Genomic DNA, 19,107 nt, shown 5'->3' with positions numbered 1-19,107 from the left:
ACATAAGAGGTCAGTATATTGATACCAAATTCAATATTGATTGAATCTTTTCACAGTATCACTACTAAAATGCATTTATTTCCAATGGGTATATAGTGCACTGCAATTTTTTTTAACATCAACATTTTAATATAACATTATAATCATTATGGCTTTTAGAAAAAAGCGTAAGGACCCTTTTATCCTTAATGGCTTTATTTTTTCCCTTTATATTACTTTTACTTTTATACTTTAAATTGTTTTTAAACCAGAAATTTTACTTTTACTTAAAGAGTAAAACACTTGAGTTGTTATTTCAACTTCTACATTATTGAGTATTTTAAACATCTATTTTAATATCTATATTTCTATCTGAGTAATGAATGGGAATACTTTTTTTACACTCTTTATACAAATCCGCCCATAACTGACTAACTAACCAATAGCACATGAGGTGGGGTTGTTATCAGCCAATCGCATGGCAAGAGGGGCGTGGTCACGGAATACGGGTGGGTTTAAAAGAGAGGCAGTGCGCAGTATGAGCGGGTAGCCTGGCTCGCGCTGTCACTTATAATAAAGTTAATTGCGGCACAGCGCGAGCTCAGCCTGACTGACTTTAGTTCAGTCTAATTTATAGCTTGTTTCTTCCTAAAATCTTACTTTTAAACTTACTTATAGAGGATTTAAGGATTTAGAGCTGTGATTGAAGCTCTGAAAGTGAGTTTAAGGCGTTTTTCGGGTGAAGTTTGTCGCTAGCTAACAGGTTGTCTCCCTGTCAGATGAAGCTAAGCTAACCTGAGGTAAAAATGACATCTCCCGCTCAGATTCCCGCCAATTCCTGGACTGTCCGCGTCTCCTCTAAAGCTCAGCCCGGGCTGGAGATGGCGGATATCCCGGAGAGGAGGAAGAACTCGCCGCTGGACGGTAACCGGCTGTCTCCGGAGGGGTTCCCTGCGGGGGGGCTGAGCTCCCAGCGCCGGGCGTCGCACCTGTACGGGGGCTACGGGCACCGCATGTCTGTGTACAGCACCACCCGGCCCGTTATCTCCCGGGCTTACATCCAGGGCCGCGTTTATAACTTTCTAGAACGACCTTCAGGCTGGAAATGCTTCGTCTATCACTTCACAGTGTGAGTAACCTTTTTAATACATATACAACTCTGAATAAAAATAAGATTTCACTTAAAAATTATGAGTTTCTTTGATTTTACCAAATTAAAAACCTCTGGAATATAATTAAGAGGAAGATGGATGATCACTAACCATCAAACCACCAAACTGAACTGCTTGAGAGGAGAGAAGCAGCATAAAGTTATCCAAAAGCAGTGTGTAAGACTGGTGGAGGAGAGAACATGATGCCAAGATGCATGAATTAAAAAAAAAACTGTGATATGAACTGGTTTTCTTTGCATTTTTTTGTTATTTCAACCATTTCTCATTTTCTGTAAATAAATGCTCTAAATGAGAATATTTTTATTTGGAATTTGGGAGAAATGTTGTCTGTAGTTTATAGAATAAAACAATAATGTTCATTTTACTCAAACATAAACCTATAAATAGCAAAATCAGAGAAACTGATTCAGAAACTGAAGTGGTCTCTTATTTTCTATAAGAGCTTATAGATATTTATGCTTGAAGCTTAATCAAATTAATTTGAGAAATTGAATTAGGGATGGGCGATATTTCCATATTATATGATATATATATATATATATATATATATATATATATATATATATATATATATATATATGATAACCATATTCTTGATTTATTTGGCAAAACATTGATTTTTAAAAATAATAAATTTTAAGAAATGTACTACTACTACTAAATACATATTGAAGAGTTTCATAGATTTAGTAGAAACAAAAAAAAAGTGGCTAAATATTTGTAATGTTTAATGTTTGTAGCCAACTTACCAAAACCCTGTTTTTGTGTGAAATAATAATTGTCAAAAATGTTCAAGTGTGTCAAAAAAAAAAAAAAAAAGTATAGAAAACATAAAGTAATGTAACAACAAAAATCTGTGCAGGTGTGATGGAACAGTATAAACCAATAGGGAGTCGGAATGGGGTAAACGTTTATACTTCTCATCCAATCCAATGTGTAAAAATGTATGGAGTAGAAGTAAACGGTCATCTAAAAAAATAAGTACTCCAGTAAAGTATAGATAACCAACGTTTCTACTTACAGTAAGTAAAGTAACAATATGTAGTGTGCAAACCACCACACCCACTGAAATATTCCTGATTCCTGAATATCTGACGGTTCTAAAAGTTGTGTTGTGTGAACCTGGCATAATGTGTTTCTGTCTGTCACTTGTTGTTTTAATATTAGAAATGCAATTTGCAGGAGATGATCATCGCACAGCGTGTGCCTGTGTGTGCAATAATAAAACGCAGTCTTAAAAACAACTCATTTCCAGCGTTGGTTCAAATCTGTCAGATTAGTGTCGACTCGCAGCTGGCAGTCTGGAACGTGTGGTGCGCCGTGTCTCGCGGCGTCTCGGAGTGTGAAGCACCATGTTTTCGGTTTCGGGAGCGAGCTGGGGTTGCGGACAGGATGTGTAGAGGAATGCTCAGAATAAAGAGCCGGCTTGTCATGTTTCCTATCTCCAGCAGGAGAGGAGGTGATAATGACCGGCTAAACTTGGCTGCAGGGGGCTGCCCTCTGGAGCCCTGCTGCCCCGAGGGGCCTTTCTCGCCCTGTGACTCCATGGTGTTGGGAGAAGATGGTAAAAGGCTTGTGGCTTGTGTTATTTGTACCTGTCTGCTGTGTGTGTCAACTGTGTAGATAACAAGTCCGATGGGTGACTTGCGGTTACGAGATTGCTTTTAAAGTGCCGTTTTCGAGCCCTCTCGGGAAGGCACCGTGACGATCGATGAATTAAGGGCCCTCTCTCCGACCTCTTCAATGCTTTGCACTTCAAACATTGAGCCATTTCAAGTCGTGTCACAAGAGTTACGGTATGTTTCAGTCCTTTTACAAGAGGAGAAAGGAGAGGAGAAAAAATATGGTAAAAGAGGGAATGGCATTCTGACTGATATATTAAAAAGTTGTCCTATCTTAGAGAGTAAAGGAATGTAAAGTAAAAATTAAATTGAATTTCCCAAAAAGATGGCAAAAAAAACAAACTTTTAAGTATTGTCGTAATTATGCAAACCATGGTAAAGTTGGAAAAATGGACTGTTTGTTGACAGGGTGTAAGATAGCAATGAGCACCGTGAAGCACCTTGCGTAGGATGTAAGATGGGATTCATAATGTTAAATTAGTTAACAAAAACACATAATGCTTTTTTGGGGGGTCATATCTGTCCACATTTTTCATGTTTTGAACGTTATATTTAATTTTTTCAGTTTTTAATTTAACCATATTCGTGTATGGTTAGAATTGTGTCAATGAGACTTTCAGTGAGCAGTTCCTGTAGCTCTGTTCCTTGTGTGTGGTGGCAGTGTGAGTGGGAGGTTAGCATAGCGAAGCTAGCCAAGAATGTGCACTTGCTTATCACAGCTCCAAAGGCTGCAGAGCCCGGGCTGCAGGGGGATGAAAGGCACTTATCATTAAAGCATGACCACTCTCTGTTTGTGTGTTTGTGTATTCGGCGCGTGTGCATGCGTATGTGTACGCCCCTGACCTCTAGGCGCGGATAAATCTAATTATTGTTCCTACTACATTCTTTATTGTCATCTGTGTAACAGTGTGTGGTACAGGACAGAGTGGACTGTCTCCAGCTGTCATGTTAGGCTTGTACTGGGCACCAACAATGACCCGAGGCGTGAGAGAAAGACGAACGGACGAGCGAGGCTGAGATAAGACCGGAGACTGGACAAGTGGACGAAGACAGTGCTGTCTGTATTAGAGCTGTGTATTGGCAAGAACCTGGCGATACATTAAACATTGCGATACAGGGGTTATGGTTAGAGTTTAGATCAGGCCCAAAAAATTTTACCCGGCCCAAGCCTATGCTTGTTCTGCCCAAGCCCGCCCCAACCCCAAGCCCGATTTAAACCCCACATCTTTTTAGTAAGTAGAGGGATAGAACTAAGATTTTTAAAAACATTTTCGGGCTGATTGAATGAGCAAAATCTGTTTTTAATTATTTTAATTAACATTACAACACTGAAGAAGCATAGCCTTATTATTTAAGTCAAGTGCGTAATGCGGACAAGTGGAGAATCTAAGCTCTAGTTACAATTCAGTATATCACAATATATTGAAAACACTTCCATGTTTATGACCTTTATAAAATCTTTTTTAAAAGTGACACCTCTTGTTCCCATGACAACTTTGCACATCGTGGCAAAGTTTTAAGATAAAGATTAAGTTTTTAGATAAAACTTTATATCCAAATCAAAACAGTGGGATCTAACAACAGAGTACAACACTGCTATCTAATGTAATGTAAGAAAAGGTCTAAAGCAGTTCTGCGTTTTTGAATATATAATGTTTATATGTATTGGTGTCAATTAATTTAAAAAGTTAATCTCTTTCTTAAGAATAGCTTTTTATAATGGGTATTGGTTTGTCTCAGAGAATGAGTGTTTAAGATTTACCTTGGAATCCTTTTATTTATGTTTCTAAATAAGGGTTAATCTACAGTTAATCTGTACAGATACAGAATCACCAGCACTGTAATCTGTTCTACCCATTCTGCTCTGTAATTAATCTACAGTTACAGTAGATACAGAATCACCAGCACTGTAATCTGTTCTACCCATTCTGCTCTGTAATTAATCTACAGTTACAGTAGATACAGAATCAGGCTGCCTTACCTTCTTGCAATTGATCTAGAAACATTTTTACCCCTGCAATTTTGTTTCAGACCAAACTGAAAAGCCAAACTGAAAAAGTGCTGCTTTGTCTGCTATTACAAGGTTTTTTATTACAAGACAAAAACATGGGTCAAATGTAAAGCAATGGAACAACGGAAGTATCTATAGGCAGAATCTAAAACAGCTTACATTTCAGCTAAACATCTCTTCTAGCAAATATCAGGGGAGTATCTAATTTGCACGTCTGACAAATTGTTCTCAGTTCCTTTGGATGAGGTGTGGGTGAGAAATAATTATGAAAGAAGTTTGTTTCTGTTATCACCAACAATAGCTGTGACTTTTAAATGTATAAGAATTTTAGCACACCATTAACAATTTAAAGAGGTGTGACTAGCTAGAGAACATGGAGAACATACTTTTTGCATTTCAGTTTGTTTGTTTCCTGTCACGCATCTGTAAAAATAAAGCGATTTGTTTTTTCTCCCTTGTTTACTGTTGTTTTGTCTGGCAAATTATCAGCTCAGGCAACTGGTAGCATTCATTGTACTATTAGAGGCTAAAAAGAAAAAAAGCTGGTCTATTTTGTAAACCTCAGTAACTTACCAAGATTCTGATTTTGCTTAAAAGCTTGATTTAGGGCATGCTATCGTAACAACGGGAAAAGTACACCTTGCGTGGCTCAAAACACACAAAACGCATGTACAGATTCTCTTAATTAGTTATGTATGTGTGTTTTGGGTGTAATGTAAAATAAACCAATCAAAAGCTGGGTTTGTGCACTGCTGTTTGTTGGTGTGTGTGTGTGTGTGTGTAAAAAGCAAGATGTATGCAAAGTGTGCATGCATTGCTAAGATAGCAATGAACCTTTTGACATTTGACTTCTGTCTAGGTTGTATTGAGTCAGTGGAGCAACTGTGTTTTCCGTTGCCAAGATAAACAAGCAAAACTCCAGAAATGTACCTGAACACACCTCATTTCCAGAACACCACGCCCATCAGTGTAGATATATTCAGAAGCTCTGCTGCTATTTAAACAAGGCAGGAGGAAGGCATAAAAATAGAATATTGGCGGGGTGTAAGATGGCAATGAGCATTGTAACGTCCCTTGAACAGGGTGTAAGAGGTCACAATATAGATTTTTTCTTTTTATTTCCCTATATTCCTAGTTTATATTCTGTACTATATAATATGGCATACTCCACATTTCAAGTAACAGCATTATTATTCTCATATACATTCATCGTATTGATGGTATTATTAAAATGGTCTTTAAATGACTAATAATTTTTGTGGCAAATATGAACCATACAAATGTATGGAAGGTTTGAGTAGGTTGTTTTGGGGTTCTGCTAGGGTCAGCTTCTGTTATCTTTCATTTCTTTTGTTCTTTTGAAACCGATTCCTATATTTCCTGTCCTCGCTACAGCAGAAAGGTGTGTGTTTTGTGTAAAACCTTGAACATTGTTACATTGTTTCTATTGATGCGCTCTGTAGTCATCATCGCTGTAGCTGCACCGCAGCCTCGCTGAAGGCTGTGCGGTTCGAGGTCCATCGCTGCTCAATACTAACAATTGTTATAAAAACTCACATTAACATGCAGGTTTTGACAGGCAGCCAAATCCCCATAGGCTGTGTTTCTTTACATCTCTGGCCCCACCCTCTGACTCTGTGCTGAAAGGTGACAGCTGGCCGTTCTTTGTCAAATCAGCAGCTGTGCTGCATGCTGTCTGCTGTGTGCGGTTTTGTTTGTTTGTTTTTTTATAGACAATACTTGAATGACATGTTTGTATGTTGTGTAGTGTACTTTCAGAACCTAAATGCCAAATGGCAATGCCACTTTCAGCGTTCATACGGTCATGAAAAACTTGGAAAAGTCATGGAATTTGAAAATAGCAATTTCTAGGCCTGGATACATTTTGGAAAAATAAAAATGCCCAGAAAGTTTTGGAAAAGTCATGGAAATTTGCTCTACAAATATTTGTGCTTCGGTTTATCGATGAAGAAAATCTATTTTGAACTAACAAATACGTCAGCGAGCTAGTTTAGTTCATTTAAGCCTACACAATGGAGCATGTCAACATTTTATTTGATTAAATTTAGACCCACTGTATTATATCAATTTTAATTATAGTTTTAGTTTTTGTACATGTCTTTACTGAAATTTGCCTTGCAGGAAAGGTCATGGAAAAATCATGGAAATGTATTGGTTAAAACATGTATAAACATTGCACTTTTACACTAGGAATGTCACAAAATATTGATATATGAATGTATCGCAATATTTTGCTATGCAGCCTAAACTGTGCAACAGAGGTAACTCATGCTCTTCCATTCCTGGGGCAGTCCTGATGAGTGCCAATTTCATCATTATGACATTTTTGATTGTCTTTGCAGTGACTGAACTTGAGGATACTTTTAAAGTTCTTGAAATGTTTTGGATTGACTGACCTTCATTTCCTAAAGTCATTTTTATCTTTATCTAGTTGAGTATTTCTTGCTTCTCATAATCTGGATTTGAACATTACTCTGCTATTCACTGTGTACCTTTAACTCTAGCTCTTCACAATTTTACAATTTATGCTCTCAAACACATTAAAAGACAAAAAATTTAAGTAGTTATTATAATTCTGGTTTAACACTCTTTGTGTTTAGTAAATAATTTTACATAATTTCATAGTTTCAAATACTCAGAATTTAAGGTGTTTTCAAACTTTTGACTGGTGCTGTATTGTGTATCGTAAAAATGTCTGTAAATATCATGATTCAATCTTTTTATATTTTTTGTTAATGCAAAAGGTGCACAAAAAGTGTAAGGGCTTGCACAGTCTGCGTCCCTGTCTGAATAATGGCGTAGTTGTTCAAGGAAAAATACTCTTATCTCTGAAAAAGAAAACAGCTTTATCTCAAGTATTGAGAATTTGCTGCAGAGGTTTTGTTGGTCCAGCCATACAGCAGCGCAGGTGACCTTGTAGAAGAGCAGCGCAGTGATGTGTTTAACCTTAAACCTTGTGTTTTCAAATACAGCTGGACTTTGGTCTTAGCCCAGTAGATAAGCTCCAAAAACGTTCACTTTGTATAGAAGTGTGACGGTTTATGCACTCGTACTGTACACACACAAAACCAAAACTAACTGGATAGTTCTCCAGGGGAGCTACATGTGGCACAGTGTGAACTTTTGTTTTGTACAGAAAAAATATTGGCCTAAACTGTATTTATCTGTTTCATTGTGTTGTAGATTACAAACTATTACAAACTATGATTTTACAAATGTCCTGTTCAGGTTAACCTGCAGTAAATCCAGACCAAATGAATAATCTGAAATGTTTGTTTTTATTACATTGTACACGTTTTGTCCGTACATTTTGGTTGTAAACTCTATCCCTTTATTTCTCTTTGACCTTCCTATATCAAATCTTTTTTTTTTTTAACCTTAAACTTCGGTTACTCTTTGTATGTCATTATTGTAAGTCGCTTTGGACAAAAGGGTCTGCCAAATGTAATGATATATAATGTAATGTGCGTTTGGTGGTGGTTAAATGTGGTTAATCTGCAGCATTTGCTGGTTTGTGTTAGTGCTGCTGTGTTGCTATGGTGATAGTTTCTCATCGTATGGGAGTGATGTACTCTGGAGATTGGTATCCTGTTAGTGTTAGGTTATAAGTATTGTCTTTTTTGCTCCACAAGACAAAAGTTTGTTTGCTCCAAAAGTTTGTTTTACACATTCTACACATATATTTAAGTTTAAGGCAGAAAAAATGGCAGACTCATGAGTAAGTGATGTTTTATTTTTGATTCTTGAATGCATCTCGATTCAGACATGGATTTTTTTTTTTTACTTTAAAAGTAGCATGTAGTCATGTGAAGTAAGGAAATATAAATACTGTACAAAGAAAAAAGATCAAGCATCAAGATGCTAATGTAATAGTAATGATGATAATCTCTAAGATCCCTAAGTGTTAGTCATTCCTCTTTATCTGGGTGTCATTCAGAAGAACTACAGGTCCCAGACTGATCAGCTACTTACTAACAGGCTGTAGAGCTGTTGTAGAGATAAGTGTTGTTTGCAGTTCGTTTCACTGAAAGTGCTGGTGTGACACTCTGCTCTCTGCACTGTTGCTAACTGTGGTGGTGAGACTCTTTAAACCCTTCATATGGAGGATGATAATGACCCACTTTCTCTGTGAGCACAGGAATCAGTGTCAGAATGAAAGGATTACAGGAGTTGGTGATACAGTCACCACTTCTCAGTATCAGGGATCTCTGGAGAAGCTTAGAGGACTCCATCTGCTGGTGTATAGGGGCCAAGGCTCAGTCATATCATTCATTCCCAAACCCATCCATATGAAATTAATACAGGAGTATTAATTGCAGTATCACATTTGTAAGTCCAGAGAAGATTCTCCTTAACTGTACAAGATTTCTCTTATTTTTGTAGTTTGAAATCTAGACTAAAGAGTCAATGCCACATGTAGGGCCTTATTTTTAGGCCAAATCTGCTTTATTTAGTTTATTTTATTTAGATGAACGTCTGACTGTTGGCATCTGTCTAGGTTGTATTCAGTCAGTGGAGCTCCTGTGTTTTCTGTTACCAAGATAAACAAGATAAAACTCCAGAAATGTACCTGAACACACCTCATTTCCGGAACACCACGCCCATAAGTGTAGATATTAGGGTTGCAGCGGTAACCGGTTTCACGGTATACCGTGGTATTAAAATGCACGGTTATCATACCGTGTGTGTTTGCTTATTACCGGTAAAACACAAGCCAGCGGAGAAAGTCACCCGCGCATGCGCAACTCTGCTCCGCTTCAGCTACTCAGCACACAGCGGTGAGAACAGCAGAAAGTGCATCAGACTAGAGCTTAGATTCTCTGCCCGAACCAGACCTGACCCGAGGACCGACCCGAAATCGGGTCCGTTCGGGCCGAGATTTCCCACCACATTCCTCGGGCCGGGTCGGGTTGGGCTCCAGAAAATAGTCTGAGATGTAGGCATCTGTTTTTTAATTATATATTTTATTTTTAAATAAAGCTCTGGTGTGATAATCACTATGTTAATGCTAAGTAACCAATTATTATTGTTAATGAAAACGAACCAAATAACGAAAACTGAAAGTGAAACTTAACTAACTTATTTATAAGCGCTGTTTTCACTCCCGCAGTTCTACAGCGGGAGGTGTTGTGCCGATTCTGTCCGCGAAGCGGGAGTCGGATTGAGCAGGGAGTCGGATTCGGCATAACAGCGGCAGCGCGGCTGCACCTCGCGGTCCGCGGTGTTAGTTGTAAGCGCTCGCGCTAGCCGCAAAATACGACAGAAAACACTGAGAAACTGCAGAATTATGAATTGGACTAAAATGAGCACGAAGAGATAAAAGAGAACCTTTACCTGTGAGTAGCTCACATCAGAACACGCAAATCTCTCTCTCTCTCTCTGTCTCTCTCTCTCGCACGTGAACTTCTCCGCACTGTGTTTAGCTGTTCTTAAAAATCATTTTTATTAAATAATAGTTCTATGCTTCTATGTTAGTGTTAATTAACATAATTCTGATCATATTTCGCTCATTCAAACAGCCTGAAAACAGACTTGTAATCTTGTAATCAACAAGCTTGTAATCAATGTGGCCGTAGTCACAGCTAAAGGAGGAAATACATCAAACCTGTTCTCCCATCTCCGAGAACACCACCCCGCTGTGCAGCGCAAAGTATGTGTTCAGTTTATAATTTAAATCTGAACCTAAATAAAACCTCTTTGTAGTCGTGCACAACCCATGCGGTAAGCGCCCGCAAAAGCGCCGAGTTATCCGAAATTTGGGCACGCAGGTACAGGCGTGAAGTGCGTGCTACGATGGATTCACGTGTCCGTGTAAAGGTCCTGGCCGGACTGGATGTGAAAGACGCCATTCATTTACATGCGTTCATTTTCACATTCTGACGTGCCTGTTTTTCATATGTTGAAGGTTTTAAGTAGTGAAAGCCTTAAAAAGAAATCTCTATTGTGAGGATCATGTCAGAAATAAATCCCCTCTTTCTGCAGTATCTGGTTATATACCAACTTTTTTTTATATATATATACACTCTTAATGCCCTTAAGAGTAGTGGAAAAACATGGTTTCCTTCACCTGATGTTGTAGTTTCTACAATAAATAGTTAATTGAACAAAAAACCTTTGTTGTAATTTCTTTAAGGGTCAGTTTAATAATATATGTAACAAACTGTGATACCGTGATAACCGTGATACCGCGGTATTTTCCGAGACGGTTATCATACCGTGAAAATCTCATACCGTTGCAACCCTAGTAGATATATTCAGAAGCACTGTTGCTATTTAAATGACAAAGATGAAAGGATTGAAAATAGACTGTTGGCGGGGTGAAAGATAGAACCTCAAAAATAAAAAAAGGTAAAAATGATGTAGGATCTGATCTAATTTAAACCAGACCAAACCAAATGTTTTATGTGTCAAGTTATAGGTGAAGCTCTGTACAGTGTATATAATTGTAAGTGTATAGAAAATAAACTTACATCCAGCTCTCAGCAAGCTGTTGTAGTTGATGAGGCAATCAGAGGCCATATTACAGATGCATCCTTATCTTGTCTGTTTAGTCACCATGACAACTTCACAGAGGACTAAATTTAGGACAGAAGCTCTTAAGGAGTAATATTCGCAAGTTCATTGCAATGTAGTCACTTTAACATAGAAAATGAGTGTTCAAGAATTTTATTTTTATGTTTCTGCTAGGGAGATACCAAACCATTGGCAACTGAAAATATTCATTTTCAGAAGATCACACTGCTTGACAGGTGTCACTGTAATGAGATTCTGACTACTCTGTGCATTTTTTACAGAAAATGCAGCAGCAGTGTTTAATTTATGAACGTGATACCTTTTTTTTTTTTTTTTTTTTGAGTTTTTAGGTGTTAACACTACAAACACATTCTCCCCATTTCTCTCACCTGGATGTGTTAATGGAGATGAAAACCTGTCAAAAGAACCAAAATGGAAAGCAGATATAGATGCAAAGAATACAGAGACATAGTAGAACATGTGGCTGTTCATTAGGAGAAATGTGGTGTAATACAAGAACTTACAGAAACTGAACCTGGGAAGTAGCAACAACCCTATGAAGAAGTAGTTGCTGCTGCCCTATTAAATATTAATAAGGGTAGGTTGATGTTTTAGTGTGTTATTGTTAGGCATGTCACGATAAGAATTTTTTGTGGACATATATTGTCCCAGAAATTATTGCGATACACAATATTATTTGTATTTTTAAGACTATTAAATGTCACTGACATAACGATAACAGAATAGCATAAAAAAGAAATTATACACTTTTATACACAACAGCAAAACTTTTTAATCATTTATTATAATTAGTTTGGGAATTATATACTTATTTCTTCACCTACTTTAGTCCACACTCTGTGTATGGAGTCAGGTATTGAAGTATGACTGGCTAAACTACTGTTCACTGTTATATGTGAGAACAAACATACAAATAAACACAATAGACGATTAACTTTATAACTTTATATAAACCCAATAACTTTTTTGAATATCGTAAATGATATTATACCCTAAAATATTGTGCCACATCATCCGCCCCTAATTAACACATCAGGATAGTACTTTTTTTTTTTCTTTTTTTTTACTGTTTTTAACAAATGGAAGATTCGCACTGTTCTCATTTCCCTTTAAATATCTGCTAGAGACAGATTATATCTGTTCAGTAACATTTATTTTACTTTAATACTGGATATATATTGAAATATTTGCAGTATTAGTATCACGACATTCTGGATCATTGACTGATGAAAATATCTCTGTTAGGGGTGTGCCATATCATATTGTATACAATATTAAAATTAAATTTTCATTCTGTTGCAGTAGTGTATTCTTGAAATATTTGTTTTAATTGAATGTTTTGTCATATCGCCAAGAATATCGTATCGCAAAAATACCATGACATATCGTGATATTATTTTTGGGCCATATCGCCTTCCCCTAATCACTATTATTAAAAAAATATTGAGGTCATTTTCATTTATTGTACGATAAATTGATATTGCAATTATTGTGACAGGCCTGATTGTTTTCCGTAATCTAAAAGCTTCTTGGTGCGTATTTTTTGGTTAATGAGTATACATCCAAACACAATCTTACTAGCAGCACAAAAAGTGAATGCACTGCTGTGTATTAATACAAAACCTCACAAAAAAAAGATATAGACGTGTTTTTAGACGTAACTGCAACACAAAGCTCCACAGGGGGTATAGTAATGCTCAGAATGTGGAACTAGCTCTGCTTTGCTGCTGGAGACGAGTCAAGTGAGGCAATATCTTCTGCATTATCTACAGTCTTACGGTAAACAATGGTAGCTACCGCTGCGTCCAGAAGCGTCAGAAAACGCAGTTCTTTGAACTGAGCTGCTGCTGCAAATAAAAGTGAACGTGCTCTGTGGATCTGTAGTTCCTGAAACTCCTGTAGAGTGAATGACTTTCCTTCATCTCGAACTTGAAAGGTGAAGCAGTTTTAGTTTGAGTTCCAGTGGAGATACTGCACGCTCAAGTCTCAAAACCGCAGTTTCAGAACCGAGATTCAGGTCTTCCGGTGAGATCTTCAGAAGGGAAAGCCTGTATATAACCCCCTTGCTGTGCAAATCGAGTCTGTATAATCTACGGCTTAACCTCCTGACCTTTCTAAACTGCCTGTTTAATGCAGTACATTTTACAGCCACTGTTAATAAAAATGAAAACAGTGGACTTGGAGATTAAAATCAGAATTTCTCTGTGAAAAAAATCGAAATATAGTAAGGATAAAGTCATAAATAGTTTGAGAATAAAGTCGTAATTACTTCTAGCTTATCGCCGTAAGATTTCAAAAATAAAATCGTAATGTTTCTACAATAAAATTATAATTACTTTAAGAATAAAATCGTAATATTTTAAGGATAAACTCGTAATTCCTTGGGGAATAAAGTCGTAAATTACTTCTAGCATAACATAATACTTCAAGAATTAAATCACAGTGTTCTACAATAAAATTGTAATTACTTTGATAATAAAATTGTGATATTTAAAAAAATAAAGTTGTAATATTTAATGAATAAAACTGTAATATTTTAAGGATAAGGTCGAACTATTTTAAGGATAACGTCAGAATAGTCCAAGAATAAAGTCATAATACAAAGTTGAGAGATTTCGAGAATATAGTGACAATATCTTGTAAATAAAGTGTAATATTTCAATAATAAAGTCTGAGTTTTTAGAGACAACACATTTCTCAAGGGCACTGTTTATAAGGCGACAAGTCATATTATTTTGGGAATAAAGTGATATGTTAATTTTTGAAAGAAACCGATAATATATTGGGAATAAAGTCCTAATATTTTAAGAATAATGTTGCAATCATTTTACGGAAAAAAAAAATGTACTGTACACATTTTAAGAATAAAGTCGAAAAATTACAACGTTTACAAGTGGTATTGCTACCAGGGAAATGTCACAATATTATAGCCACAAAGGGTCTCTACATCCTTTTTTTCATATAGTTATGTAGGTTCTATTATTTATTAGTTAGTTGTTAAGATTCATGTGCTGATGCCAGAATTGAGTATTTCTTTTATAGTTTTCCTTTGGTTTATTTAATTCCAAAATCCTTAGGTTCCCAGATTTTAACACTGTGTTACTATTCTCTTTTTATGATCTTTTTGACCATGACAATGAGATGATGATGAGATGTTTTGGCATTAAGCTAAGTGTTTATTGAATCAATGCAGAGAATTTTAGTGTTTAAGGTGATGTGTAACGTGAGTCTGAACTGCCTGAGGGTAAGCACTGTCCTTGGCAGTGTTTAGCAGACAGGCTGTCAGCAGCCTTTAATATGGAAGCATCCGTTACATACAGGTGATTATATGCAGAATTAATTTCTTTATTCCACAGATTGAGTCAGTCAGTCTGAGCCGTCTTTTTACTTTAAGCCTGTTTTTGACCTTTTGCTGTTTTCTGTAGTTCCTAAAGAAAGGATTTGGGATATAAAGCTTTTATTGGATGTTTAGTCCAGCAGAGGCCGTCAGTGAGTAACAATAATTCTGAGCCTATAAACCTTTAAATTTTACTCTATCTATTAGGGTTCATTACGTTAATTACATTATTGTTTTATTGTACAATATATAGACATAACCTCGATAAATGTTGCTTATTTTACTATTGCTCATTATGTTTTTTTTTTGTTTGTTTGTTTTTTTAACAAAGTAGAGCTCATTAATGTGTGACAAAATATCGGCTGTGTTTAAAATCCAGTGGTTTTATTTATGTGAAATTTTAAGACATTTTAAAAGTCGAATTACATGTCTAATTTTTAAACATTCTTAATTCAAAGTTTTTAAGTGTAAAATTTAATTACATTGTTTTGCTATTATAAGAAAAACAAACTATTATTGATATTGAATAGTTTTAAAATTATTATAATATAGTTTTTCACAATTATTTTCACAATATTTCATTCATTACTTCGCGTTGAATGAGGTTTATAAAGAAATAACACCCAACCAACCACATGTGGTACCACAGCAATGACTTTGCAACACTTGCGCAACCACCTAAGGAACTGTAACAGCCACCTGGTACACCATAGCAACACCCTAGCAACCAGCATGGGCTACCTAAAACACTGTAACAATCACCTTGCCACGCTGTACGCATTTACCCATGATCCACTTTGCCATTTGGTATACCATTGTTACCACCACAGCAATGAACTTGGATACCTTCGCAACCACTTAGTAACACCAAAGCAGCCACCTAGCAACAGCCAAGCAACCACGTAGAAACACTACAGCAACCTACTTGAATGCCATGGCGGCTATCTAGTAACATTTATATCAACCACATAATAACAACATAATAGCAAACACATAGCAGCACCACAGCAAACAACTTGAAAACCATAGCAACCACATAGAAACACTACAGCAACCTACTTGAATGCCATAGCAGTCAACTAGTACCATTTTATATCAACCACATAGCAATAGCCTAGCAAACACATGGCAGCACCACAGCAAACAACTTGAAAACCATAGCAACCACATAGAAACACTACAGCAACCTACTTGAATGCCATGGTGGCTGTCTAGTAACATTTATATCAACCACATAATAACAACCTAGCAACCACATAGCTACTCCACAGCTCCAACAACTTGGATACCATAGCAACCACTTAGCAACACGGTTGCTGCCACCTAGCAAGAGCCTAGCTACAACAAAGAGACACCACAGCAACCAACTTGAATACCATGGCAACTACCTAGCCGTATCATATCAACCACGTGAGATGCCAGAGCAATACCATAGCATCCCACATAGCACATGCCTGGAACTTTTTAAGCTGTTAACCATTCTAGCCTTTTTTAGTTATAGTATTATTATTATTTTGTTTCTTTGTTAATTCCATGGATATATAAATCTACCAATTTTACCTAAATATTACATATTGTATATTTCATCTGGCAACATCATTTTTGCAGTGTATTAATACAGTGAAACCCTCAAATTCAAGTGTTTGTTTGATTTAACAGTGCTTTAGACAGTTTAAAATGCAAATAAAATGTTTTTCTATTCCTTTTGCAGGTTTTTAATTGTCCTGTCTTGCCTGATTCTCAGCGTTCTGTCCACTATTGAGGAGTATCAGACCCTAGCCCAGGATACACTATTCTGGGTGGTGAGTATCATTAGTATTATGCAGTGTATTATTATAATTGTCAATTATTATGTTGCTGCTGCTGCTGCTGTTATTGTTGTAGTCCACGTGTGCTTGTTAAACATGAACAGCAGCTGGGTTGAGGTGCTTTCTCACCACCAGGTGGCGCCAGTGCTACACATTTCAATTACCTGAAACAGCCTTTCTTATGATTCAGTCATTGCACAGCATTTTAAGGAGTTTCATACTTTGTAACAATAATTAATAAAGATAGTAATAAATTTTTTTTTGGTTGCCAATTCTTAGCAAATTTAAAACAATGGCTGACAATTATATTAAACTAACCCAGTTAGTTATGTAACTATGTAAATATGTTAACGCTTTAAATAAATTTCATTAAACACATTATAAAACACATTATAATGCATTAATAAGGTATTATAATCAAAGCTTTAAATATTTATATGCATCATGCATAACATAGTAATTGTGTTCATAATGCATCAAAAGCTGAGTTTAGAACATACTAATGTAATAAAATATTACATAGCCATAATTTTATAATCCCATTTATAAATATTGTATGCTTAAAAGTAATATTTTATGTGTTTTTTAAGTCGGCAACTTTACCCATAGTGTTTTTTTTTTATATTCATATGATGAATAATAAGCATTAATGGCTATGTAAAGTAATATGCATATTTATAAATATTCATAGCCCCATTTGCTTTGAACAAATTCATAGAGTTAAAAGTTTCCAGATACGTGTTAACATTTCTAGTGCTGTTTATAATAATATGGCATGTGTAGAGCTATAGAGAGAGTGTTATTATAAGTATTATCATTATTGTTTATGGAGTTTTATAGACATAATACCATGATCAATTATAAAACTGCTTGTGTTATTTATATAAAATACAGTACCAGTCCATTCCATAGTTTGGACACACTTTTTGGATTGTCTTCTTGTGATTATTATTTTACACTGTAAATTTTATATTAAAGATTATTTAGCAAACAAAAAGTGTTAGAGAAACCATAACCATAATTCCATATGTGTCCCTCTTTCATCGTTTTCATTTCTACAATGTAGCTACTCCACAGCTCCAACAGCTTGGATACCATAGCAACCACTTAGCAACACCATATCAACCGCTTAGCAACATTGGTAGCTGCCACCTAGCAAGAGCCTAGCAACAACAAAGACACCACAGCAACCAACTTGAATACCATGGCAACTACTTAGCAGTATCATATCAACCACCTGAGATGCCTGAGCAATACCATAGCATCCCACATAGCACATGCCTGGAACTTTTTAAGCTGTTAACCATTCTAGCCTTTTCAAGTTCTAGTTCTATTAATTTTTGTTTCTTTCTTTATTCCGTTGAATGAGAAGGTGTGTCCAAAATGTTTTAAGATGTTTATTATTATTATTATTATTATTATTATTATTATTATTATTATTTGGTTTATTATTGACTGTGTGCAGATGTTTAGATGTTTGAGTGAGTTGTATGTTAATTTCCAGACTATTGATTAGTCTGTTTATTCAGCTTAATTAATTTAAACAGAGATCCGGTTCTCATTCTGATTCTGATCAATTTTCCAATCACAACCTGTGATATACCTACAGAAGTAATTAGTGTAGAACTTGAATGCATTCATAGTCAGTGACCCTTGTGAGTGACCGTATCGAATGATAATCAGTAGATAATCAATACTATATAGTTAAGACTACGGCTGGCTGGCTTGCTTGCTCAGTCGCTTGTTTGCACGGTCCAGTTATTTTAGGCCATATGCTAGCATTAGCATTAGCGTTAGCCATCCTCACAGTCACATGGCTTCTGCTGCTGCTGCTGCTGCTGTTGTTATTGTATTAATCTACGCTGCTACAGATCGGGAGGGGAGGAGACAGAAGCAGTAGAGGGAGAGAATCAATCAGTCCAGGCTGGCAGGGAAAAGGGAAAAGCAGGGGCTGCAGATTATATGTGTAATGGCTGGGCGCTGGAGGTCAGAGGTCAGTCCGGCCACTGGATAATGGGATTAAAGCTATGCGATGCGCTCATTAGGCGAGGCCTCGCATCACAAGTTAATGCCGTGGCCTCCAGCGCTGGATGCTGGAGAAGAGATCCGTGGATTAGCCGGACCGGTGCTTGTTGTTGGAGAGGCCCGGAGATTACGCCAGCCTGTAGCAGGTGTTCCTGTCTGCCATCAAACATCAATAATAATTAGGGGTGTAACGATGCACTGTGCTCACAATCCTGTATTTATAATTCGATTTTCTTATATATGTGGAACTAGGGCTGGGTATCGTTTTAAAATATTTGATACAGATACTGATATGATACTTTTTTTAATGAATTCGCTACCGATACCCAAACATTACTTTTTTTTCAATACCTTTTTTATAATTGTAACCAAAAAATTTAAAAATAAAGGTGATAATTATTCTCACACAGCATATTTATTTAACAGCTGAAATGAGTAATCTCATTCTCATACCGTCCCCATGAGAGACTCCATCTATTTGGATCAAGTTGGAACAAACTAAAATTAGCATTTTGTTTGTAGCACTTTATTACAAAAAAAAGAAACAGCAGCGTTACATCTATAAATCTATACATCTACAAATCTCTTGCTTAAGCAT

General features: G+C 36.3%; 1 protein-coding gene across 2 annotated transcripts in view; it reads left to right on the top strand.

Annotated features, from left to right (window-relative positions):
• The first annotated feature begins 512 nt into the window (after nucleotides 1-512).
• kcnq1.1 (potassium voltage-gated channel, KQT-like subfamily, member 1.1) overlaps nucleotides 513-19,107 on the top strand; it is an 87,717-nt gene continuing 69,122 nt past the window's right edge. For both annotated transcript variants that reach the window (XM_022665270.2, XM_022665269.2), the window contains exons 1-2: nucleotides 513-1,108; nucleotides 16,388-16,478. In XM_022665270.2, the coding sequence (XP_022520991.1) occupies nucleotides 786-1,108; nucleotides 16,388-16,478 (414 nt within the window). In that variant the 5' untranslated portion in view covers nucleotides 513-785. The remainder of the gene's footprint in view (nucleotides 1,109-16,387; nucleotides 16,479-19,107) is intronic.

Source organism: Astyanax mexicanus, chromosome 23 (assembly GCF_023375975.1).
Source record: "Astyanax mexicanus isolate ESR-SI-001 chromosome 23, AstMex3_surface, whole genome shotgun sequence".
Lineage (NCBI taxonomy): Eukaryota > Metazoa > Chordata > Actinopteri > Characiformes > Acestrorhamphidae > Astyanax > Astyanax mexicanus.
This window is presented reverse-complemented; position numbering and strand designations above follow the sequence as displayed.